Genomic DNA, 26,727 nt, shown 5'->3' with positions numbered 1-26,727 from the left:
TCAACATGGATGGGACTGGAGGGTATTATGCTGAGTGAAGTAAGTCAATCAGAGAAGGACAAACATTATATGATCTCGTTCATTTGGGGAATATAAAAAATAGTGAAAGGAAATAAAGTGGAAAGGAGAGAAAATGAGTGAGAAATATCAGTGAGGGAGACAAACCATGAGAGACACCTAACTCTGGGAAACGAACAAGGGGTGGTGGAAAGGGTGACTGGGTGACGGGCACTGAGGGAGGCACTTGACGGGATGATCACAGGGTGTTATGCTATATGTTGGCAAATCGAACACCAATAAAAAATATATACAAAAAAAAGGGATGGAGACTTCTTTTTTTTTTTAAGATTTATTTATTTATTTATTTATTTATTTATTTATTTATTTATTTATTGTAGACCTAGAGAGAGAGAGACAGAGGCAGAGATACAGGAGGAGGCAGAAGCAGGCTCCATGCCAGGAGCCCAACGCGGGACTTGATCCCAGGACTCCAGGATCATGCCCTGGGCCAAAGGCAGGTGCTAAACCACTGAGCCACCCAGGGATCCCTGGGATGGAGACTTCTATAAAATGAGAAACTGACAGAAGGCTTATAAAAAGCCTTATCGGGCAGCCTGGGTGGCTCAGCGGTTTAGCACTGCCTTCAGCCCAGGGCATAATCCTGGAGACCTGGGGTCGAGTCCCACGTTGGGCTCCCTGCATGAAGCCTGCTTCTCCTTCTGCCTGTGTCTCTACCTCTCTCTCTGTTTCTCATGAATAAGTAAATAAAATCTTAAAAAGAAAATAAAATGCCTTATCATAACTAAGAGTATAAAACAATTACATACAGAAAACATATTCTATCTAGAGTCAGAGTGAAAAGTTTACATTAATTCTAACATTCAGGGCAGCCCAGGTGGCTCAGCAGTTTAGTGCCGCCTTCAGCCCAGGTTGTGATCCTGGAGACCCGGGATCCAGTCCCACGTTAGGCTCCCTGCATAGAGCCTGCTTCTCCCTCTGCCTGTGTCTCTGCCTCCCTCTCTCATGAATAAATAAAATCTTTAAAAAAATTTTTTTTTAAATTCTAACATTCAACAATGCTATAAAGGGATTAGAGTATTGTTTATCCTCATTTGTTACAAAATCATTCACTGGTACATTAGCAAAAGACTGTATGTACTTATTAAAGTTTTCATTAGGGTGACTGGGTGATGGACACTGAGGGGGGCACTTGATGGGATGAGCACTGGGTGTTATACTATATGTTGGCAAATCGAACTCCAATAAAAAAATATACAAAAAAAGTTTTCATTAATAAAACAGATAACTGATCAATAAGAAATTGATAACATTAGACCATTTTTGACCTACAAAACTAGCAATTTCACATGGTTCAACCTAATAAAAGGAACTCAAGTTTACCAGTGTAATCCAACTCATCTCTGAAGAAAGTGCTTTGTGGGCAAATGATCTACTTAACTGAGAACACATCTCAAGTCAAGAGTTGATCTAGGCTGACTGGCAAACTGGTCTGCAGAAAAACTAGTTCTGAGGTGTTTAGTTCTGAGCAGTAGAGTTAAGTAGATTAAGTAGTTAAACCACCAGATTCCATGGCTCACAAAGCCATAATTACTGACTATATGGCCTTTTATAGAAAAAGTTACAGACCCCCAATATAGACCATGATTCTCAAAAGTATACTTTGAAGAATCATAAGTCTCTTTAAGCTTTACTGTTTGTAATAAGACAATGTTCATTCTTTGTTCATATGCATATATGTATATATATACATAAATATACACATACATTATATATAACATATATATCTAACATATTATATATAATTAATTTTTAAATATACTACCTGACTAATCTTTTATCAACTGTCCATTAATTTGGAAATGGTTTTTAGTTCTAGTCAATCAATGAGTAGATTAAGTTTGCCCCCTTTCACACATGTAGATAAACTGAAGCCCACTAAGATTATTAGGGACTACTGATTTGAAAGTCTATCAAGTCACTGATTGACAATCTTCCTGAAACTGCCTCAATGGGTATATTATATATATAAAGTACCAGCTTTAATATTTGACTAGAATTGTATAAAGGCTACAAACATGAATCCTTTCAGATACATAAATTTAACTGATGTTTAGCTAAATATGATTTGGTTACTGAGATACAAGAAGTATTACAGGACTAGAGTAATTGAAATTAATAAAATACAAAAGGGGCACCTGAGTGGCTCAGTCAGTTAAGCGTCTGCCTTTGGCCCAGGTCCTGAGCTCTTGGTCCTGGGATCAAGCCCCAAGCTCCCTGCTCAGTGGGGAATCTGCTTCTCCCTCTCCCTCTGCTGCTCCCCCTACTCTCACTCATGCTTTCTCACAAATAAATAATATCTTTTAAAAAATGAAATTAGTAAATACCATGGACATTAGAATTGGTGAACTAAATTAGCTGAAATTTCCAAGTAGTCCCAATGAGGAAGTCAGTCTCACATGTATGTTAAATGTTGGCTTTGTTCTGGGTGCTGTAACTTGGCACTGCAATCATAACACTAATAAGACACCAATATGAGGGGCACCTGAGGACTCAGTAGTTAAGCATCTGCCTTTGACTCAGGTCATTATCCCAGGGTTCTGGGATCAAGCCCTGCAACAGGTTCCCACAGGGAGCCTGCTTCTCCCTCAGCCTATGTCTCTACCTTTCTCTGTGTCTCTCATGAATAAATAAATAAAATCTTAAAAAAAAAAAAAGACACCAATATGAGAAAATTAAATTAAATACAGACCTATATTTATCTAAAATAGAAGGATAATGGCAATTACTTACATTCAAAATCCCATACTAAACAGGAAGGTCACCCACAGAGAGGTTATCATCTTGACCAAATATTCTTATAAAAGGACTACAGCTTAATTATTTTTCTAAAAGAAAGCAATGTTCTTTTCCATTTTGAAGGTGGGAAAGGTGTGATTAAAGATGTCTCCTATCTTATAGTGAGTTAACTGAAATACACAATATTTAGTTAACTAATTTCCAGGCAACCCAACTTTGAAAAACCTACAGGTTTCCAAGAACCAGATAGGTACATAAAAATTGGTGTTGTTTATAAGAATGAAAACAAGAGAGACAGGTATTAACAAAATCAAGTTTTGATTGTAAACTACATTTGAATTTCTAGTTATAATAAAATTTATTTTTATAGAAGTAGTCTATAATTTTGGTAGTTAGCATAATTTTAGTCTCTAAAGAAGTTAAAAAAAGACAAATCAGAGCTCATTTTTTCATTTTTTTCCCAAAAGTGATGCCTCAGGATTATTACCTATTTTTCAGACTTTCTGTTTAAGAATTTACTATAGAAATATGATTTACTTACATCACCTTAATTGTATCATTTCATAAAGAATATATGAATAGCATTTAAAATAGATTACTAGAGGGCAGCCCCGGTGACTCAGTGGTTTGGCACCACCTTCAGCCCAGGGTGTGATACTGGAGACCTGGGTCAAGTCCCACGTCGGGTTCCCTGCATGGAGCCTGCTTCTCCCTCTGCCTGTGTCTCTGCCTCTCTCTTTGTGTGTGTGTCTCTCATGAATGAATGAATGAATGAATAAATAAGTAAATAAAATAGATTACTAGAAAACAAGACTTGAAAATTTTTGATGAAATCAGTAAGACCATTCAAACTATAAACAATATATTAAGACGGGTACCTGGCTGGTTCAGTCAATAGGGTGTCTGATCCTTGATCTTAGGGTCATGAGTTCAATACCCATGTTGGGTGTGGAGATTACTTAAAATGTTTTTAATTAAAAATAAATTTTTAAAGTAAAAAGTAGAAAATAAAAATATTAAATAAAGGGGTGCCTGGCTGACTCAGTCAGTGGAGCATGCAATTCTCGATCTCTGAATTGTGAGTTCAAGCCTCACACTGGGTGTCAAGATTACTTTAAAAATTTTATTTTAATCTTATACATTATATTAAGGAAAAGGAAGTAAACCAAAAGAAATATTTTTGAAAGAACGGCTAAAAAACTATATTTAAAATCCTTTTAACAGTTTAAAGTATCAATTACTAAATTCTTATGTTAAAATGATATTAAAGCTAATCTCCTTCAATCGGAGAAAGACAATTATCATAGTTTCACACATGAGGGGGGGAACTGAGTTGGGAAAAATTAGAGAGGAAGACAAACCATGAGAGATTCCTAACTCTGGGAAACAAAGAGTCGTAGAAGGGGAGGTAGGTGGGGGAATGGGGTAACTGGGTGACCGGCATTAAGGAGGGCACTTGATGGGATGAGCACTGAGTGTTATACTATAGGCTGGAAAACTAATTTAAATTAAAAAAATAAAGCTAATCTCCTACGAAACTTAAGAATATTTCCAACTTCACTGCATATTTCAGGCCAACACTTCTTCCAGCCTTCTGTTATGCTCAACCTTCCCAAGTGCAGAGCCTCTCATATTATGAGGATCAAATGGAATAACACGCAAAATTTCTTTGAAAAGTATAAAGTTGTGAGGTGTCTGGCTGGCTTATTTGGTAGAGCATGCAACTCTTGATCTCAGGGTTGTGAGTTCATGTACCACATTAGGAACAGAGCTTACTTAAAAAAATAAAGTTGTATACAAGTATAAGATGTTATTTTAATGATTACATACAGCCTATAAATAAACAAAAATATATAGGATGTAAATTTTTAAAACCTGAAACTTTTTGCTTAACTGATTTTTAAATTTAAAATTTTAAAGCTCAATATTCCTGGAAGAGGTCATTCAGATATTAAAAAATAAGGTGCCCAGTTAAAAATGCAGATTGACCACATGCACTTACCTGCTTTCCCTTCCCTAATCCACTAAAATAACAGTAAAAGCATAAAACAGAAAAGTAAGCAATAACTCATAAGTATAGGGAGAGTAAGTATAGTGACAAAGCAGATGAGAAACTTGAGTACAGTTTTGGAGAAAAAGTTGTTACCTAAGCAACTAACAACTAATGCTAATAAGCAGTGAGTCAATTATCTTGCAGATAAAGACTCACCATTTGGAAGTGGAAGGAGGATTCATTGAAGTCTATATACAGCTGTCTGGACCCTGAGGCCCCTTCTATTCTATGCCACTCAATGAGAGTTGAGTAAATTGAACCAAGGAAGTTCTGGACTTCAGTAAGACAACACAGCAGAAGACTCGGCCTAAAAACAAAATGATAAAGTGAAAGCCTACATACAGAACTTTGAATGTCAAGTTCTTTTTCCATTCTTTGTTCACCAGTAGCAAAGCATTCTCTCTCTCTCTCTCTCTCTCTCTCTCTCTCTCACACACACACACACACACACACACACACACACACACACACACACCTTTCCATTCCTCAGAAAGGACTGTAACATTCTTTTTTCTGGAAAGAATTAAAAGCTTCAGAGAAAAGGAGTATGTCATTTGGACATCATAAAAGGATCTTTGCCTATTTACTCTAGAGCAAAATTAGCCAGTTGACAAGCTCACTCATATATACAAAGCTTCTGATTAGTTTTGTTAGAGTCTTCCTCTTAAATATAAACAGAAAACCAAAGATCTACAGGTATCTGAGGGAAGTCTCCATCAAGAAAGACCTCTAACCTAAACCAACAAATAGGAAAAAGAAAATAGCTGAAGGAAATTAAGACAACATAGAAGGGAAACAAAACAAAACACAACCCTCTAACTAATATCCTCAAAAAGGAATAATAAAAGAATAAGGAAGGGTCCCTGGATGGCACAGTTGGTTGAGCATCTGATTCTTGGTTTTGGCTCAGATCTTGATCTCAGAGTTGTGAGACTGAGCCATGTTGGGCTCTAAGCTCAGCATGGAGTCGCTGGAGATTCTCCTTCTCCCTCCGCTCCTCCCCCTTCTCAAACTCTCTTTCTCTCTCTCAAATAAATAAATCTTAATTTAAAAAAAAATAAATCTGAATGTGAACTTTACTAGTTAAAACAGAATGGTACTGGCAGCAGAACAGACACAACAGTGGAATAAATGAAAATAAAATTCACAAAGAGACCCAAAAATATCAAAGAATAGGTATATATATGATCAATGCATTAATTTCCCGTGGCTGCTGAGACAAATTATCACAAACTCGGTGGCATTAAAAAACAGAAATTTATTATCTGAGTTCTGGAGGCCAGAAGTGTAAAAATCAGGGTATCAGCAGGGCTGGATTCTCTGGGAGGCTTAGGAGAGATGCTTCCTTCTCTCCTCCAGGTACTGGTGACTGCTGGCAGTCCTTGACTAGTGTCAACATAACCCCAATCTCTGCCTCTGACTTCACACCTTGCCTTCTCCTCTGTGTATGTGCTTTATCTCCCTCTGCCTCTCTCTAAAATAAGGACACTTGTGATAGCATTTAGAATCTTCCCAGGTAATCCAGAATCATCTTACCTCAAGATCCATAACTCAATCACATCTGTAAAACTTTACCATATGAGGTGACATTCACAGATTGCAGGACTTAGGACTGGTTGTCTTTGGGGGTCACATTCAGCCCACTATAATCAATATAGCATTTCAAATCAGTAGGAAAGGAATATGTTATTCAATAACTATCATTGGACAATTAACTGTTTGAAAAAAAGTGATTCTTAGTCAATGTAAGGATGGCTAAAAATTTAAATGTTAAAACCTTATAACAACATCATGTGAAAATACAGATAAGTTTGGTAAGTTTGGGGTCAGAAATCATTCTAACAGGATACCAGCACAGAAATCATGTAGCATATTGTTAAAAAATTTAAATTTATATAATAAAGGCACCATAAGCAAATCTTGAAAAGAAATAGCTGGACAAGGTAAGATATAAAGAAGAAAAATTTAATATTTTTAAATTAGAGAACTCATAACAGTGACAATACAAACTCATCATTTGAAAGATGAAGACAAGAGAATAAGCAATTTAGAAAAGAACATCAAAAATCCAATGAATACACAGAAATGTTATTTAATCTATTTTGTAACTCAAGAAGTACAAATGAAAGAAAAATATGTTCATCTGTTAGATGAACAATGATTTAAAAGGTTAACAGCTTCTGGGAAAGATGAGGAAATGCATCCATGTTTGCATAATTCCTTTCAATGACCAAAATAGAACCAAAATTAGAGAAGGAAACCCCTGTACAAAATAGTCACATCTCACAGCACTGATGCTAATGTATAAATTTCAGATACAATGAAGTTTGACTCATATTTAAAGTGGATATCCAAATCTGCCATGCATCTCATCTAACCTCAAAGAGATTCAGTTTTGGCAAATTGAGTGGGTCCTGAAGAACAATTCCAATAATCAATCACTAAAACATGAGTCCTTAAAGGCACAGCAGCCAGACTTATGGAGGAAGCAGACAGCATTCTACGCGGTACCTATCTCTCTACTCTAATACCTATCTCCCTCTTCTTTGCCTATTTCCTGGCAAAGAAGACTACTGAAAAAGGGATCATGATGTTTAAGGTGGGGGGTGTTTATTTTCAATTCTTCTAGTTTCCACAAGGACAAAATTTCCATACACCTTCCTAGCCTCTTGCCCTATTACCCCTTAAGTGAGAAACCTGACAAGTTCACCACTGGTCCATATTTTTTGATTGGGTAGAGCTAATTTATCAAAAGTCCTAGGTAAGTATGTCTATTACAAAGACCCAAAGTTTCCCGTGGGCTGGAAAACCGACATATTAGAAGACCACCCATACTGTATCTTCCAACAGCTCTCTCAACAATAAAGCTGATAGTTTATCTCCATCTGCCTCAGCTCCTTTCACTTTATTTGAATTGGTTCCAATCTCAGGAGAGAACAAAAGAGCCTAGAGGTAGGGATACCTGGGTGGCTCAGTGGTTTAGCGCCTGCTTTGGCCCAGGGCATGATCCTGGAGACCCTGGATCGAGTCCCACATCAGGCTCTCTGCATGGAGCCTGCTTCTCCCTCTGCCTGTGTCTCTGCCTTTCTCTCTCTCTCTCTCTCTCTCTGTCTCTCATGAATAAACAAGTAAAATTAAAAAAAAAAAAAGAGCCAAGAGGCATTATGTATTGAGCTCCCTAAAACCTAGTTGCCATGACATTTAAAAATTTTTTTATTTATTATTATTATTTTTTTTTTATGATAGTCACAGAGAGAGAGAGAGAGAGGCAGAGACATAGGCAGAGGGAGAAGCAGGCTCCATACACCAGGAGCCCGACGTGGGATTCGATCCTGGGTCTCCAGGATCACGCCCTGGGCCAAAGGCAGGCGCCAAACCGCTGTGCCACCCAGGGATCCCTGCCATGACATTTTTATGTTTTCCTTGCCAAGAGATGTCTGCAGAGAAACAAAACAGTAAGCTAGTGGTCAACCTTGTCAGCAAATTAAGCAAAGCAGATCAATCAGAGATATATCAGCATTGATTTGCCTCTGGAATGAATGTTTAACATATGCTGTGGGAACCTGATTAGAGAGAGCATATGACAACTGTTGTCACCAAGCAGCCAATTAAAGAAAAGAGATCACGACAATGTGTTCAGTCTCCTATCTTGGCCTCTAAGGCAGTTATTCCAATGGCTTATACCATTCCTGGGCAAAGAGTAGTCCAGAACACAACTGCCCTTTTCAACAATAAATAATATTAAAAAGTAGGACTGGCTGAAAAGGAGGAGGGATCATAATATGGAAAAGAGAAAAATATGTACATTTGGAGAACTGCTTCATAAAATAGAATTTTAAAGAAAAACTTTGCATCAGATAAATAGAACATAACTCCACCAAACAGATTTTTTAAAAGAGCTGAAAGAAGCAAAAAATAAAAGGAAAAAAGAGAGAACAGTACTTGAAATCATATTAGAAACAACTCCAAGTAGAATAGCTATTTCAGAAAAGCAAGTTAGTAAGATGGATGACAAGCCAGGGAAAATCATTCAGGATGAACATGACAAAATAAAGGTGGTTAGATTCTAACAAAGAGGTCAGAACAAAGATGGTAGATTTCTAAGATAAGCCATTTAAATCTAACATAAGTAATATTCTTGGACAGAAAGGCAGACAATATGGAACAGCCAAAATATTCAAGGATATAGAGGTGAAAAACTAAAAGGTTTTTGTCATGTATCAGGAAAAATTAACAGGGAATAATCAAGATTTAAGATATATTATGGGATGTTGCCAAATTTTAAGGATAAAGAAAAGATGTTATTAGCATCTAGAAGAAACAGGGTCGCTTACAAATTAAATAATTTATGCTGGCCTCAGACATCTCCTCAGCACATTTAGACAATGGATAAAAGTGAGTACTGTGTACAATGTGAAGTGAAAAAGAATATGACATAGAATTTTCTACTTAGTGAAATATAATTTTAACATTTAATATTCCACTTAATGAATGTACTATAATTTACTAAAATGGTCTACTATTGACATATTTAAATTGTTTCTGGAATATTATTATTTAAACCATGCTGAATAGTAAGAATAAGCATATATATTATTTAAAATACATGCAAATTTGCCTATAAGATAAAATCCTGGAAGTATATTGGCTGAATCAAAGGGTATATGCATTTAAATTTTTCATTTTCCTAAACTGTCCTCCATAGAAATTGTACTGATTTTTTACTCCTACTAATAATGAGAGGAAAGTGCTTATTCACTGCAACTCAGCACACTGTTATTAAATTTCTGATCTTTTTAAATCTTATGGATAAAAATTATTTTATGGTAACCTAATAATTTGGAATTATCATATTTTTTAAAAGGTTTATTTATTTGAGAGAGAGTATATGTGAGCAGGGGGAGAGGGAGAAGGAGAGGAAGTGAATCTCAAGCAGACTCCCCAATGCGTGTGGAGCCTGACATGGGGCTGGATCTCACAACACCAAGATCAAGACCTGGGCCAAAACCAAGAGTCAGATGCTTAACCAACTGAGCCACCCAGGTGCCCCTATCTTACCATATTTCATCATGGGAAGATACCATCATTTGAAAGGTATACCATTATTTTACATAACTCTATATAAGAAAGAGTTACAAAGTAAACTATTTTTCAAATCTTCAATTTTGAAATGTATAAAAATTGCAGATTTCAGAAATAATTTCAGAGATGTGAAAATATGAACAGGTGCTTCTTAGAATCAATGAGATATGACATATGAGGAAGACTGAGTATCTGGAAAGGTCTTTTAAATATGCAAGAATCAGGAATACAGCACACATAAATGTCTCCCCAGAACAAATAAAACAAAACAAATAAATTATTTGAAGCCACAATCCATACAACTAAAATGTCTTTAAAAATGAAGAATTAATAAAATAGAGAAATGGTGAAAAGGGTTAGCAATTAGCATTTAATTTGGTTAAATCTAAATGTGATTATAACGAACAAAACAGAATTGCTATAATTGTTAAAATAATAGGTACACGTATAAAAAATAAAAATTTGATGAAAATTACTGTGACAAAAATTCCAGAACATCTCATTAAAATGTTAGCAAAAACAAAAGTATTCTTCATCTTCATGATAAAGAGGCATTTAATAAAATTTAACATCCACTCTAAGATTTAACATCCTTTTTTTTTATCTTTCAGGGGTACCTGGCTGGTTCTGTCAATAGAACATGTGACTCTTCATCTCAGCATTGTGAGTTCCAGCCCCACGGTGGGCATGGAGTATACTTAAAAAAAAAAAAATCTTTCAATGAAATGGGAATATAGGTTTCTATTCTAATGGGGGAGGGGCTTAAGCACACATACACACAAACTCATACTTATTAAATACACATTAAAAGGCCAGCATAGGGGCACCTGGGTGGCTCAGCGGTTGAGCATCTGCCTTCAGCCCAGGGGCCTGATCCTGGAGACCCTGGATTGAGTCCCATGTTGAGCTCCCTGCATGGAGCCTGCTTCTCCCTCTGCCAATGTCTCTACCTCTCTCTGTCTCATGAATGAATTTTTTAAAAAAGGCCACCATAGGGATCCCTGGGTGGCGCAGCGGTTTGGCGCCTGCCTTTGGCCCAGGGCGTGATCCTGGAGACCCGGGATCGAATCCCACGTCGGGCTCCCGGTGCATGGAGCCTGCTTCTCCCTCTGCCTGTGTCTCTGCCTCTCTCTCTCTCTCACTGTGTGACTATCATAAATAAATTAAAAAAAAATTTATAAAAAAAAAAAAAAAAAAAAAGGCCACCATAATGCTTAATGGTAAAACACCAACAGCATTCCCATTAAAGCAAGGAATAACATTACAATATTAAGGAAGCCCACTATTACTCTGTTATTAGCATTGTTCTAGAAGTGCTCAATGATACAGTGAGACTAAAAAAAAAAAATGAGGGGGGCGCCTGGGTGGCTCAGTGGTTGACTGTCTGCCTTTGGCTCAGGTGGTGATCCTGGGGTCCTGGGATCGAGTCCCACATTAGGCTCCCTGCATGGAGTCTGCTTCTCCCTCTGCCTATGTCTCTGCCTCTTTGTGTCTCCCAGGAATAAAATTCTTTAAAAAAAAAATGAGGGATTAGTATTAAAATGGAGGGGTCTAAGCTATCATTTTACATGTGTCAATATACCCAAAACACTTAATTCACTGTGAAACTACTGGAAGTAATAAAATCTTTCATAAGGTAAGCTGGTTATAAAATTAATATACAAAATTAAGCAGTTTTCCTACCAATTTCCCAAAAACCAATAGAAAATATAATGAAGAAAAAAACCCCACATCTCTTAAAATTCCTAGGAACAAATTCAACACCAAATAACTTATATTAAGAAAACTTAAAACACTACTAGAACAGGGACACTTGGGTGGCTTAGTTGGTTAACTAGCTGACTCTTAATTTTGGATCAGGTCATGATCTCAAGGTTGTGGGATGGAGCCCTGTGTCCAGCTCCACTCAGGGTGGAGTCAGTCCGCTTGTCCCTATCCCTCTGCTTTTTCCCCTGCTGGTGCTTTCTCTCTCTCTCTCTGTCTCAAATAAATAAATTAAATCTTTTTTTTTTTAACCCACACTACTAAAATAGAGAAAAGACTTTAAAATGATATGCCTTGTTCTCAGAAAGCAAGACAATAAAACGAAGAGCTCTTTTGTCTCTAAATTAATCTACACATTCAGTGTAATCTAAATCATTACCAAGAAGTTGTTTGCAATTCTTTTTAGAAGACAAATGGAATCTAAAATTCACTGGGAAACAACTGTAAGAATACCATTAAAAAAATCTGGAAAATAAGAATAATATAAAAATAAAATAAGAGTAATAAAAATATTTTTAAGCAATATTAATTCAGTTAGTGTAATACTGGTCTTCCATTTCCACTTCAGAAAGTTGCAAGAGAATATTAACTCCATCCCAACAATGAGAATAAGCTAAATAACCTACAAAATTTAGTGTTTTCTTAAAGCCCACCAAGGACTGAGAATTCAGGAAAGCTAATGATCCAAAATCCAGAAAATGACTATCCCTACCTAGGACTGCAGAGACCCCTGGCTGCTTTCATCTTTGGCAGGGCAGCAGGAAGAAGAGGAGGTTGCTTCACAAAGTAATGGAGGGCAAAAGATAAGCAAACTGTATCTTTAAGTATCTTTAAGTCTTGAAACAAAGTTGGCCAAGAATTCTATATCCAATAAAAATATCCTTCAAAAATGAAAGCAAAATAAAATTTCAGACAAAGCTGAAAGAATTTGTGCCACACACAAATTCTGCACTACAAATGAATTGAAATATTCTTTACAGTGAAGGAAAATAACATATAGAAACTCAGTTCCACAGGAAGCAAGAGAGAAATCAAAAAGGGTAAGTAGGATTTCACTTTCTGCTGCTTCATTATTGGTGTATAGAAATGCAACAGACCTCTGTGCATTGATATTACATCCTGTGACTTTGCTGGATTCCTGTACCAGTTCTAGCAATTTTTTGGTGGAGTCTTTTGGTCTTTCTATATAAATGTCATCTATGAAGAGCGAAAGTTTGACTTCCTTACTGATTGGATGCCCTTTATTTTTTTCTTTTCTTTCTTTTTTTTTTTTTAAATTTTTATTTATTTATGATAGTCACAGAGAGAGAGAGAGAAAGGCAGAGACACAGGCGGAGGAAGAAGCAGGCTCCATGCACCGGGAGCCCGATGTGGGATTCGATCCCAGGTCTCCAGGATCGCGCCCTGGGCCAAAGGCAGGCGCCAAACCGCTGCGCCACCCAGGGATCCCTTTTTTTTCTTTTCTTCTTTTTGGATGCCTCTGATTGCTGAGGTGAGGACTTCCCGTACAATGTCAAACAACAGTGGTGAGAGTGGACATTCTTGTCTTGTTCCTGACCTTAGGGGAAAAGCTGTTTTTCTTCATTGAGGATGATATTAGCTATGGATCTTTCATATATGGACTTTATAATGTTGAGGTATGTTCCTTCTAGCCCTACTTTCTTGAGGATTTTTTTTTTAATATTTTATTTACTTTAGAGACAGAGATGGTGACAGAGACAATGAGAGAGAGCATGAGTGGGGAGGAGAGAGAGAAGCAGGTTCCCCACCAATCAGCAGGATGTGGGGCTCGATCCCAGGGCCCTGGGGTCATGACTTGAGCTGAAGGCAGATGCTTAACTAAGCCACACAGGTGTCTCCTTTTATTTTATTTTTTTCAAAGACTTATTTGAGAGAGAGCACAAGCAGAGAGAAGAGAAAGTATTTTCTTGAGGATTTTTTTAAATCAAGAAACAATGGTATATTTTGTCAAATGCTTTTCTGCATCTATTGAGAGGATCATATGGTTCTTTGTTTTTTTTTAAGATTTTATTTATTTATTCATGAGAGACGCAGAGGTAGAAACATAGGCAGAGGGAAAAGTAGGCTCCCTGTGGGGAGCCCAATGAGGGACTCCATCCCCAACACTGGATCATCCCCTGAACCAAAGGCAGATGCTTAACCACTGAGTCACCCAGATGCCCCAGGATCATGTGGTTCTTATCCTTTCTTTTATTAATGTGGTGTATCACATGTATTGATTTGCAGATATCAAACCACCTCTGCAGACCAGGAATAAATCCCACTTGGTTGTGGTGAAAAGATGTGGTGTATATATATATATATATATATATATATATATATATATATATATACACAACAGAATACTGCTCAGCCATCAAAAAGAAGGGAATCTGGCCATTTACAATGATATCATGAATGGAACTAAAGGATATTATGCTAAGCGAAATCAATCAATCAGAGAAAGACAAATACCATAAGATTTCACTCTTTTGTGCAATTTAAGAAACAAAACAGATGAACATAGGGGAAGGGAAGGAAAAATAAAGACAGGGATGCAGGGATGCCTGAGTGGCTCAGTGGTCAAGCGCATCTCCCTTTGGCTCAGGTCGTGATCCTGGGGTCCCCCACAGAGAGCCTGCTTCTCCCTCTGCTTGTGTCTCTGCCTCTCTTTCTGTCTCTCATGAATAAATAAATAAAATCTTAAAAAAAAAAAAAAAGAAGGGAGGCAAATCATAAGAGACTCTTAACTATAGCGAACAAACTGAGGGTGCTCGAGGGGAGGTGGGTAGGGAAATGGGATAATTGGGTGATGTGCCCATCACCCAATCACATTACGGAGGGTACTTGATGTAGTGAGCACTGGATGTTGTATGTAACTGATGAATCACTAAATTCTACCCCTGAAACTAATATTACACTATATGTAAACTAACTTGAATTTAAATAAAATCTTGAGGGATCCCTGGGTGGCGCAGCAGTTTGGCGCCTGCCTTTGGCCCAGGGCGCAATCCTGGAAACCCGGGATCGAGTCCCACGTCGGGCTCCCGGTGCATGGAGCCTGCTTCTCCCTCTGCCTGTGTCTCTGCCTCTCTCTCTCTCTCTCTGTGTGACTATCATAAGTAAATAAAAATTAAAATAAATAAATAAAATCTTGAAAGAACAAAAAAGGTAAATATGTTGATAAATACAAAGGAATTTTTGAACATTACGTATACACATACATCTTTAAATTTCACTAAAAAATTGATTTCTTTAAATTAAAAGTAATAAAAATATAGGTCACATATAGAAGTAAAATGCGTAAGAGAACAAAAGGTAAGAAGATGGTAATTGCAAATATAAATGTAATAATATTCTTACACTGTTGATTAAGTACTAGAGTATCTTTGAAAATATGCTGTGATAAATTCAAGAAACATATGTAATCAATCTCTAGTACCACTGATAAAAAACATGAAGAGACAAAACTAAAAAGATAGGAAAAGAAATACTTTTCTAAATATTCTAAAGAAGGCAAGGGAAGACAACCAAAGAGTAAATGAGAAAAATGGAAAAAAGAACACCAGCACTGGCGGAATTAAGTAAGAATGATAAATCACTGACCTCTACCTCTGAAACCAGTAATACATTACATGTTAATTAACTGAATTTAAATTTAAAAAGAATATCAATATGCTTAATCTAAACACAGAAAAAAGTTTCAAAAATATCAATGGACCATATACCACTATTAGAACACAGAGATTGTTGTGAGACTGGATAAACACCTACAACGCAACTGTACGTAGTTTATAAGAAACACACTTTAAACATAAACACACAGGTGAGTTAAAAGGAAAAGATAGCAAGAGGCAAACATTAAGCTTCTATTAATGTCAGAACAGGATCCCATTTAAAAAGTATTTTCAGGTATAGAATGGGCATTTCATAATGATAAAAGAGTCAATTTGGCAAAAAGACACAGCTATCTTAAAAGTGTATGTGACTAATAACACTACCAAAACATAAAGAAAAAAAACCTGACAGAACTGAAGGGAGAAATAGATAAATCTACAATTATAATTAGAGACTTGAGACTTAACATGTCTTCCAAAGTAACTGACAGAACAAGGAGACATTAAAAATGTGAGGATAAAAGGTTTGAGCAACACTCTCAACCAGCTTTACCTAACTGACATTTAGACCACTCCACCCACCACCAGTAGAATACAATTTTCCCTCAAGGGTAACTGGAGCATTCCCCAAGACAGACTATATATTACAAAACAATTAATAAAATTTGTACGAGAGACTGAACTGGTACCAAATACCAAAATGTATCAGATATAAAAGAGATGATATAAATTGTATTGTTTACACTGTCCAACTTTGTGATTAGGCAAAACAAAACAAAACAAAAAAACCCACCTCAATAAATTTAAAGGTACTGAAATCATACATGTTTTTTGACCACAACATTGCTAATTTAGGAATCAATAGCAATGATCTACCTAAAAAATTCTAAAATATTTGGAAATAAAAATAACATACCTAATAATAGATCAAAGAAATCACGGGGAAATTTTAAAATATTTTTAACTAAATGATAATGAAAACATTCCAACGTTGTGGTGTCTAGCTAAAGCATGCTTAGAGAAAACTTACAGCTTTAAATGCCTAAAAGGAAAAGGTGTAAAAGCAATTATTTATGCTTCCACCTTAATAAGTCAGAAAAGGAGGAACAAATTAAACCCAAAGTAAAAGAAACAAAATGAAGGAGGAGAAATTTGTGAACAGAGAACAGGAAAACAGAGAAAATCAACAAAGTGAAAAAATTTAAATATAGGACATATCACACTATGAAATCACAAAGTTGGACAGTGTAAACAATACAATTTATATCATCTCTTTTATATCTGATACATTTTGGTATTTGGTACCAGTCAGTCTCTGGTACAAATCTTATTGTTTTATAATAAATATTTCTAATAAAAATGTGGTTTCCTAGTTTTTCCACCACTGTCACGTTGGCACCAATCTCATGTTTGCAGCTTTCTCACTTTGGACTGGCTGAGCTTTGAGCACCCATTTAACTCTAAAATTATAATGATTTGCCTGGCAATTATAATTACCGATAATTAGAGCAACGTCTTGCACAGAGTTGTTTCAATGGCTGGATGCACAATCCTTCTGCGCTATTAAATACAGAAATTTTGCAGAATACTGGCAATGTTGGGCACAGATAAATATAAAACGATCAAAATTTTTTCATCCCATAAAAAGTATATACGTACCAGTAGATGTTTCTTTGGCCAATACATGTGTAATTAACGTCCTACTAAAGGATGACGCACCTGTGGCTACTCCATAAATATTGATGTTAAGATGATGAAAGTAATATCGCCTTACAGTACCCTGCCTACGTCTAAACCAAAGCAATCAATGCATAAATGCTTAGAGAAATAAATGCTTAGAGAAATAAATGCTTAAGAGAAAATCCAAAACCGTAGATATAAACGTGATTTTCCCAATAAGCTATTTCATAGAGACTCCTAGTTTATAATGGGGTTTTTGCTCTGTGCATTATCATCTATTACATGAAAAATAATCCCACCCCCTCTCCTGGCAAACCCACAGCGTCACGGGGTGGTTGCCAGGTCGGATTTTTCCCCCTCTCCATCTTTCTCCAGAGCATCAGGTATCTGACCACTGACATCATCTGAGCGCCGGACCAGGTGATGCGCGTTCCCACCACCGGGTGGGTGCTCGGCCGCGGGATGTGCGCGCCCAACGCCTCGGGTGCTCGGCCTTTCTGCAGTTCGCCTCAAACCGCACACCGATTAAGGTTTTTTGTTTTGTTTTGTTTTGTTTTGAAAAAGATTTTATTTATTCATGAGAAACAGAGAGAGAGAGAGAGAGGCAGAGGCACAGGCAGAGGCTGAAGCAGGCCCCCTGCAGGGAGCCTGACGCGGGACTCGACCCCGGGTCTCCGGGGTCACGCCCTGGGCTGCTGAGCCACCGGGGCTGCCCCTCAGGTTTTTGTTTTTACCCAAACGCTTGCCACTTCGTTTCTAGAAGGCATTTCCATTACAAAATAATGACATAAAAACAAACACAACAGAAAGGGGGGGGGGGGAAGAGGCGAGCCGCAAGGCACCTGAGGGCCGTGACCGTCCGCCTCAGGGGGAGGCGACCTCCACCTCGGCGAGAAGCCACCCCCAGCAAGCGGGCCCGGGGCGGGGGCCGGGGCCCGGCGAGCCCTCCCGCCCTGAGGGGGCCCAAGGGCCGCCAGACGCGGCTCCTGGGCCGTCCTGCCCCCGGGGAGCTCGGGCCGGGGCGCCGTCCGGAGGGAGGCCGCGGGCGCCGGCGAGGCCCCGAGAGACCGCGTGTGCGCGTGGCGGGCGCCTCCCGCCGCGCCTCCACCTCGGGGCGTCGCCACGGGAACCCGGGGTTTTGGCCTCCGGCCGCGGGAGGCCGGGGGAGGGCGCGGCCCGCCGCCCGGAGGGAGGGGGAGGGAGGGGGAGGGAGCGGGGGAGGGGGGCCGAGGCCGCACTCTCACCGCGACGCTGCAGCCGCGACGCGCCGGTCCTCCGCCACCTCGGGCCGCGCTCGGCTGCGCGGAGGCCGGTCCCGGCGCCCGTCCCCGTCCCTGCCGCCGCCGCCGCCGCCCGCGAGCCCCGAGACGCCGCCGGGCCCCTCCCGCAGCCCGTGCCCCTCCGCACCCGTGCGTGGAGGTGTCGGGCTCCGGCTGCGGGCGGCGGGAGATTTAAACCCGGCGGCCTGGCGCGCGCGGCGTCTCGGCCCGGCGTCCGCGTTCTCGCCCTCTCGGGCCCTCGGTCCGTTTGGGGATCAACTCCGGGACCCATTCCGGCCCGCCTACGCCAGATTCCGGGTCATTAACAAACACCGCAGCGCTCAGAGCATCGGAGTGAAGGAACTGAGCGTGAGACCTCTGAGGCGTTCCGGGTTTCCTTTTCCAAGCCGGGTGCCCCAGCCCAGGGGGCCGGGGGGAGGGGGGTCCCCTAGCTCCTCCAGGCCCGCCCCTCCCGGGCCGCCCCGACCGGGCGCTGAGCTCTCGAGCCTCAGGCATTCCGGAGTCCGCGCCAGTGCCGCACGCGGTGACCGTTCACGTGCTGCCTTGAACTCTCCTCTTAAAGAGGATTAAGTTAATAACTGTTAATAACTGACCTCAGATGCACATATGCATAACCATAACTTGTCGTAAATGAGGTCTTCGAGAGAAGGCAAAAATGGAGACGAAAAACTTAATTTTTTTTTTTTTTAATGGGAAACAAGGCAAAAGTAAATTGTTACTGGTGGAAGAGAATTTAAATTCAAAGAACTTTCTTTTTAAAGATGACTCCGAATATCCTATCACTTTACTGAAGCTTTACAAAATACTAATTATAACTGTGACATAGGCTATTAAGCTTGCGCTCCAGGTGGTAACTCTAATAAGTTTGTAAAATGTGGAAGATGGAGCGAGTTTCTAGAATATTGCTACAAAGTACTTACCTTAAAAACCTGAAACAAGTAGTTTGTTGTTTTTTTTAAAGATTTTATTTTATTTTTTATTTTTTTTAATTTTTATGTATTTATGATAGAGAGAGAGAGAGGCAGAGACACAGGCAGAGGGAGAAGCAGGCTCCAATGCACCGGGAGCCCGACGTGGGATTCGATCCCAGGTCTCCAGGATCACGCCCTGGGCCAAAGGCAGGCGCCAAACCGCTGCGCCACCCAGGGATCCCAGATCTTATTTTTTTATGGGAGACACACAGAGAGAGGCAGAGACACAAGCAGAGGGAGAAGCAGGCTCCATGCAGGGAGCCCGACATGGGACTCGATCCTGGGATTCCAGGAACACGCTCTGAGCTGAAGGCAGATGCTTAACCACTGAGCCACCCAGGCATCCCAAAAGAAGTAGTTTTAGAATAGGATAAAGAATAGGGTATCACTGAGACATCATGTATGAGAGGAAAGGGTTTATTCCAGAGGCAGCCAAAGAAAGAGATAAAAGGGCATGCTTCAAATCTAGAAGGGGGAGGGATTTTTTTTTTTTTTTAAATAAAAGGGCTGGGGTTACACATATATTGATGAAAAGGAAGAGGGAAACTTGCAGTTTTTCATGAGGAAAGATGGAGCATGCTTACTGAGCAAACATGTAACATACATCCCATATTCACTTGTGGTGGAGACTTAAAATGAGGCAAAATCCAGCACCTGCTGTCCGGGATATTAGGACAAGGAAAGGGGCTATGGGCATGCTCCAGGAAAGCCCAGATAAACTGGAGGGGGTCTTGGGCTCATTATCTAGGGTGAGGAAGACCGGGCCTTCTGTTCATAGGCTGGAACCCTATCAATGACTTCTAGCCTAGGTCTCCCTAGTGGATTTGTTAGTGGGGTCTGGAAACACACAATAGCTGATTAGGGAGAAACAGGCCTCTGAAAAACAAGTTTTAGATTTCTGGTTAATTTTGACCTCGTTAACCCTAGGGATGACGATCTTGGAGTCCACAGCTTTTCTCAGGTTCTCCAAGTCTAGATCCTTGGAAGGGAAAGAATTAGCATTTGGCAAATACTGCTGTACTTCCTCAGATCTTTCCTGACTCACTCATACTAAGTTTAGCATCCCTCCTAAGGACATATTTCTACTCTCAACAATTGTAATTTTCTTTCTGCCTGTCTTCCCCATTGGATGCTGAGCTCCTCCAAAGTAAAATATTTATGCATTTCAGTAGCTGAGTCTTCAAGAGTAATACATACTGCATTCTGAATGTTTATTCAATAAGTGAACAGAAGGAAAGACAGCTAATTGACAACTGAAGGATACTGTATAAAATATCTAAAAAGAACTGAACACCTTTCTTCCTAAAGAATAAATGACTCTAATGTGGTAAGAAAATGACTTTCAGAATATTACCATGCATGATATGTTAAGTTTCTTGGGCTATTTTGGAAAATGCTTGTTCCAACAGGATAAAGTTTAATTCAAGAGAATATTAAACTAGTATGTTTCTTCAGCTCAATCTGAGGCAGATAAAGGCACTCCAAGAAATAAACCAGAAAGTCAGAGTACTGACTGTCGGCAAGGCCTGTTGGTTCTGTTTACTTAACTGGAGAAAATAAATGAAAGATACACAATGTCTCCAAGTCACCATAAAATGTAGCATTTACACATCACATTTCCTTCACAGGTCACTCCAGAAAGTGGGCAACAGGAGGCAGTTTAAGAATGGTTTCAGCAAACATGGTGGAGCTACTGACGCTCCTGGGCAAGAATCAGGCTTTCTTAATCAGGTATTTGATGTTTATAGAATGAATTAGTAATCTTCCATTAGCTGTTGGATTGATTAAAAATATATATTTAAATGCCTTTAGCCCCTTAACAGAAAATGAGGCTCCCAAAGTAGTTAAAAATTAGTATTTCTAAATGGGCTTTTTTAGAAAACAAAAGAATTTAACACTATTCAAATACTTTTATATGGGAAGATGTTTCATCTAGAAGTGCGAATATTTTCAGAAGTGCTATCTAGTTTTATATCAACAGATTTATCTTAATATAAAGTGCTTTCCTCCACTGTAGGCTTCTACAAGTGAACTAGAAGACCATTAGATGACTTGGGATGTCACTTGGGAGCTTTGAGAGGCTCCACAAATCTGGGATCCCAGAACAATAAACAGCAATGATCTTTTGCACTATCAAGCAGACCTCTGGTGAGTCTCCTACTAAATAAAACTTCAATTGGTATTTAAAAACATACTAAGAATTCTATGCTTTTGTACTATTTTACTCTTATTAAGGATCAGGGATCTACTGAACCTGATATCGTGGAAATAGCTCCATTTCTTCAAGGTGTTCCAGTTTCCTTTTCATCTGTTTGACCTTATCAAGGAAATCAGAAGTAACAGGTCAGTGGCCGTTAGTGAGGGTATGGAAAGCTATCTTCCCAGATGCTTACACTATTACTTACTTACAAATGGCAAGCTAAACATGCTTTCTCCCATATTGCATTTTTGTTGATTCAAGGCTAGAATTAGAGACAGTATCATTAGGATGATTTTTTTTTTTTTAATGTGAAATGCTATAGACCTATAAAAAAGTATTTCCCTTTTTGGTTGTTTCCCCCTGAAACAACCACTGGACTTAATTTGGTATTACTAATTCCCTGGCATGTTGTCTATATTTTTACTAACTATCCATATCCGTATGGATATCCAATTGTTTGACATGTTTCTCAACTCAGATTGTACCTAACAGGATCATTTCTCTGTATCTTTAATTACTCTGAGGCATGTGTCCTATCTCCGTCATTAATTGGCTATACACCTTCATACAAGGTATTTAAGCTGTCTGGATTGTCGTTTCCTTTAATAACATGAATAATGTAATAATTCAAATGATATGAATGAGTAACAGGATAATTTCTAAAGTTGCCTTTTGCTTATATGCAATTCCCATATGAAAAGAAATAGTCTTTAAAGAACACATATATTATTATGCTAATACATTTAGTGGTATACTAAAATTGAAATTTATTTTAAAGGCAAGAACATGCAAAGCTGAACGTAACATTATGGTCATTTGGTACCAATAAATGCCACAGAAATTTATATATAGCCTTTCTTTTATGTGGGTGAAGACATAAACTTATTCTTCACATTTATAAAAATATCATTCTTATGGATGACCTAATCATTAGCAGAATATATATGTAGTATTTAGAGCTTGAGCTCTAGACTCATATACATCCAAATTCAAATCCTGACTTATTTACTGGCTACATGAAATCTGGTCAAATGACTCGACCCCTCTAACACACATATTCCTCTTTTAAAATAAAGATCACTGGGGGATCCCTGGGTAGCTCAGTGGTTTAGCGCCTGCCTTTGGCCCAGGGCATGATCCTGGAATCCCAGGATCGGGTCCCACATCGGGCTTCCTGCGTGGAGCTTGTTTCTCCCTCTGCCTGTGTCTCTGCCTCTCTCTCTCTCTCTCTGGGTCTCTCATGAATAAATAAATAAAATCTTTAAAAAAAAAAAAGAAAAGAAAAAAGAAAATCTTGAAAAAAAAAGTAAAATAAAGATCACTTAATCATTTTAATATCAAAGGATTGCTATGGTAGGATACAGGTGGATTTGGGTGGGTTTTGTGTGTGTGTGTGTGTTTGCCATTTTAATAGACACCACCAGTAAATAATTTACTTCTTCAAATTTGTGGATATCAGTAGATACTTTAACAAAGATAGCCTATCTAGCCCTAGTAAGCAACCCCCCAAATTCTACTAAGTTATGTTAAAAGATATATCTAGCTTAAAATCAAAACCACAAGAAATATCAAGTTTTGGCAAGGATGTAGAGAAAAAGGAACCCTCTTGCACTGTTGGTACGAATGCAAGCTGGTGCAGTCACTGTGGAAACTTGTATGGTGGTTCCTCAAAAAGTTAAAAATGGACCTGCCCAACAATTCAGTAATCACAATACTGGTATTTAACCCCAAAATACAAAAACCATAATTCAAAGGGATACATGCAACAACCCCTATGTTGCTTGCAGCATTATTTACAATAGCTAAACTATGGAAACAGCCCAAATGTCCATTAGGAATATATGACCAGTATCTGCTTTGTCCTGTGAATTTCGAATGGCCATTTTGGAACTATTGTCATCAATGCATAATAATATATCAAAATGCTTCCTAGCATTATTGGGGAAAAGGACGTAGTAGGTGAATGGACGTAGTATGTATATAGAATGGAATATTATTTAGCCATAACAAGAATTAAATCTTGCCATTTGCAATGACATGGATGAAGCTAGAGTATAATGCTTAAGTTAAATAACTCAGAGAAAGACAGATACTATAGGATTTCATTCATGTGGAATTTAAGAAACAAGCAAAGGAAAAAAGACAAACAAAGGAACAGCCTCTTAACTATACAGAACTAATGGTTACCAGAGGGGAGGTGGATGGGGAGTATGGGTGAAATAGGTGATGGGGATTAAGGAGTACACTTGCTATGATGAGCACTGGGTGAAATACAGAATCAGTACAATCAGTGTTGTCGAATCAGTAGATTGTACAACTGAAATTAATACAACACTGTGTTAACTATATTGGCATTAAAATGAAAATCTTAAAAAAGGAGAAAAGATAATTAGCTTATATAACAATATTAACATTACTTTTTTTTTTTTTTTTTTACAGCTCCCACCCTTACCCCACTCTTATCCCTTATTATGTTTGATACTAGAAGTCTAGGACAGTCTAAAAATGTCAGTATTAAAGTAAATAAAAGTTCCTGGTGCTTTTTTTTTAAAATTTTTTATTTATTTATGATAGTCACAGAGAGATAGAGAGAGAGGCAGAGACACAGGCAGAGGGAGAAGCAGGCTCCATGCACCGGGAGCCCGACGTGGGATTCGATCCCGGGTCTCCAGGATCGCGCCCTGGGCCAAAGGCAGGCGCCAAACCGCTGCGCCACCCAGGGATCCCATTCCTGGTGCTTTTATTGGCAGTTTCTCATTAGTAAAATTTGGATTTCACTTGCCTTTTGAAACCTGATTCCAATTAATGAATTTTTAAATAAAAGGAATAATTGAATATTGATTGCCTTGTCTTAAAATGTTATATTTTTGTCCTTTTAGGAGCTACAGTAGTATCAAAATTATTTCTCCTTATGTTTGCTTCATATATGTAGTTTTTCAAAATTAGAATACATAAAAATATTTTGTGAAAAGATTTCAATATTATCAAATTTCCAGAGAGTATGTGGTTAGCAGGGTTGTTTGTTCAATTATCCAACTATGTGTATTTTATATCAATTTAAACTTTCATTTGTTCTTTTCCCCAATAATGCTAGGAAGCATTTTGATATATTATTATGCATTGATGACAATAGTTCCAAAATGGCCATTCGAAATTCACAGGACAAAGCAGATACTGGTCATATATTCCTAAAAATCTATTACGTTTTCCTGCATTCTATGTAGAATTAAAAAATCTTATATAACTTAACTGTCTACCTGGATAATCTCTAGGTATTTGCCACAGCCAGGTTTTGTTTTCATGGCTTCCAATATAAAAAGATAATCACGTCTTAGATAAGACCTGGAGGCAGCTTTAACTAAAAGAGGGAAGCAAAACTGAACTTCTTAGCATATGAAGAAATATATTTTCTTCCTTCCTCATGTTATTTCTTAGCTATCATTTCTGATGCTTTTGTGCTGCTCCTTGTGCCAGAGGGACCATCTCCACCTTCCCAACCAGTATCTGTCCAGATCTGGCTCAAATATCACTATTCTACAATATTTTTCTTGACATCCAACTTACTTCCCATAAAGCTAGTTGCTTCCTGTTCTATGCCACCTTTCTACCTTATATTTACATCTTTTATACATTTAAGTCACTGTTATAACTACTTCTTATTTATATAATATTTATATAAGTATTTCCATGCTAGGTTATCTTTTTTGGAGGTAGTGTCCATGTCTTAAACATCTTCTGCTTTTCTCCCCTTTCCTCCATCTTCAAAGAGACCCTGGTACATGGGAGAAGTTCAACCTTTGTTCTTGAACTATTAGGTAGACTTTGAGGCTGATTTTTAATGTTAACGCTTATCATTAAGCAGTAAGAAAGGAATTTCTTAAAACTTTGATGAGGTAAGAGCAAGTATCAACAAGTTTACGAATCTCATTGCTACGGCAAGATAGCATAAGTAATCTTGTACCAATCAGCAGGTCCTGAGCACTGCACTGCCTCGTTCCTAACTTTGCCATTGCTAGGAAAGCAGCAACACTCATTTTTCCACAAGAATCTTGGGAGCAGATAAGTCCATGTAAAGCCCTTGTCTCTGGTGTAACTAAAATAGAGGAAAATGGACCATTGAAAGGGAGACGCCTACTCTGGAGGAAAAGGTGGAGGATGGGAGTAGGAGAGCAATATGTTCTAAGGGCACTGAGTCTTCTAGGCTTCAGTTGTCCTCTCATACTTTTCCTGTTTGAAGAATAAGATCTAACCACTTGAGTTACACAAGGAGAGAAACTGGGCAGAAGACTGATCCCAGAGCCTTGATCATTAATGTTACACCCCTTCCCAAAGGAGAATGCTTGAACCATGAATGTATCCTTGGAACCAGGGTTGAGAATAAGTAGGGAACCAATAAGTGATGCCACTTCCTTTTCTGTTCACTACATCTAATAAATAGGCCTCTTTACCTTTGCTTCAACTACCTAGTGTATGCATACTACAACTGAAAAGCCTAGATTGGGTGTGTAAAGAAAACCTTTAAAATTACTCTGCCCTTAAGGCTCATTCAGGGAACATCCAAAACAAGAATATAAATTCTTCTTTGTCCTATAGAAGTTAAAAAAAAAAATGAAAGTAAGAAAGAGAGAGGGAAGAAAGAATACAGAGGGAGAGGGAGAAGATTCCCCACTAAGCCCAGTGTGGGGCTCAATCCCAGAACCCCAAGATCATGACCTGAACTGAAGGCAGATGCTTAACCGACTGAGCCACCCAGCCACCCCTATTTTTTGGCATTAAAACATACTTTCTTTTAAGAAATGTTATAATAACAGTAGCTCTAGCTCTTGTGTGAAGATGAGGACCAAATCCTATGGATAGACAGAGCTTGGGTCCCTAAGAGTGTGGAATGAAACTTTCACAGACCTGGACTGCCTCTGGATTTCATCTTGTAAGAGAACTAAATTTCTGGCTTAATCTACTGCTAATTCGGCTCTTAATTGCAGCCAAGTATACGTATTATTTCCTAGACCCCTGTTAGGAACATTTTGTGAGATTTACAGAATTACAGTCTAGTGATGAGACTAAACTTATTTTCCATATATTAGAGGCTGAAGTGCTCTGCTTGAGGATTAAGTCACACTTTAAGAAGACATTTACATTAAATATCTGGTATATAATGTATGCATTAAAATAAATGCTAATGATAAAAAATTTATAGAATATTATCTAATACTGACTGAAAGGTTTGTCTAAAGATTCTATTCTATACAAGGATATATTAGGG

At 38.4% G+C, this 26,727-nt stretch overlaps 1 protein-coding gene across 8 annotated transcripts in view; it reads right to left on the bottom strand.

Annotated features, from left to right (window-relative positions):
• Positions 1-18,422, bottom strand: part of ICA1L (islet cell autoantigen 1 like) — a 74,991-nt gene extending 56,569 nt beyond the window's left edge. For 3 of the 8 annotated variants that reach the window (XM_072742046.1, XM_072742049.1, XM_072742047.1), the window contains exons 1-2: positions 18,258-18,385; positions 5,027-5,177 (exon numbers count right to left, since the gene is read on the bottom strand). In XM_072742046.1, the coding sequence (XP_072598147.1) occupies positions 5,027-5,052 (26 nt within the window). In that variant the 5' untranslated portion in view covers positions 5,053-5,177; positions 18,258-18,385. Of the gene's footprint in view, positions 1-5,026; positions 5,178-16,992; positions 17,541-18,257 lie in introns of those variants that run through there. The other 5 variants (XM_026002522.2, XM_026002523.2, XM_072742051.1 and 2 more) reach the window with 3 other exon arrangements.
• Between the last annotated feature and the right edge of the window lie 8,305 nt (positions 18,423-26,727).

The sequence above is a fragment of the Vulpes vulpes genome, chromosome 16 (genome assembly GCF_048418805.1).
Source record: "Vulpes vulpes isolate BD-2025 chromosome 16, VulVul3, whole genome shotgun sequence".
Classification (NCBI taxonomy): Eukaryota; Metazoa; Chordata; class Mammalia; order Carnivora; family Canidae; genus Vulpes; species Vulpes vulpes.
Note: the sequence above shows the minus strand (reverse complement) of the source record. Positions and strands in the feature narration are given on the sequence as shown.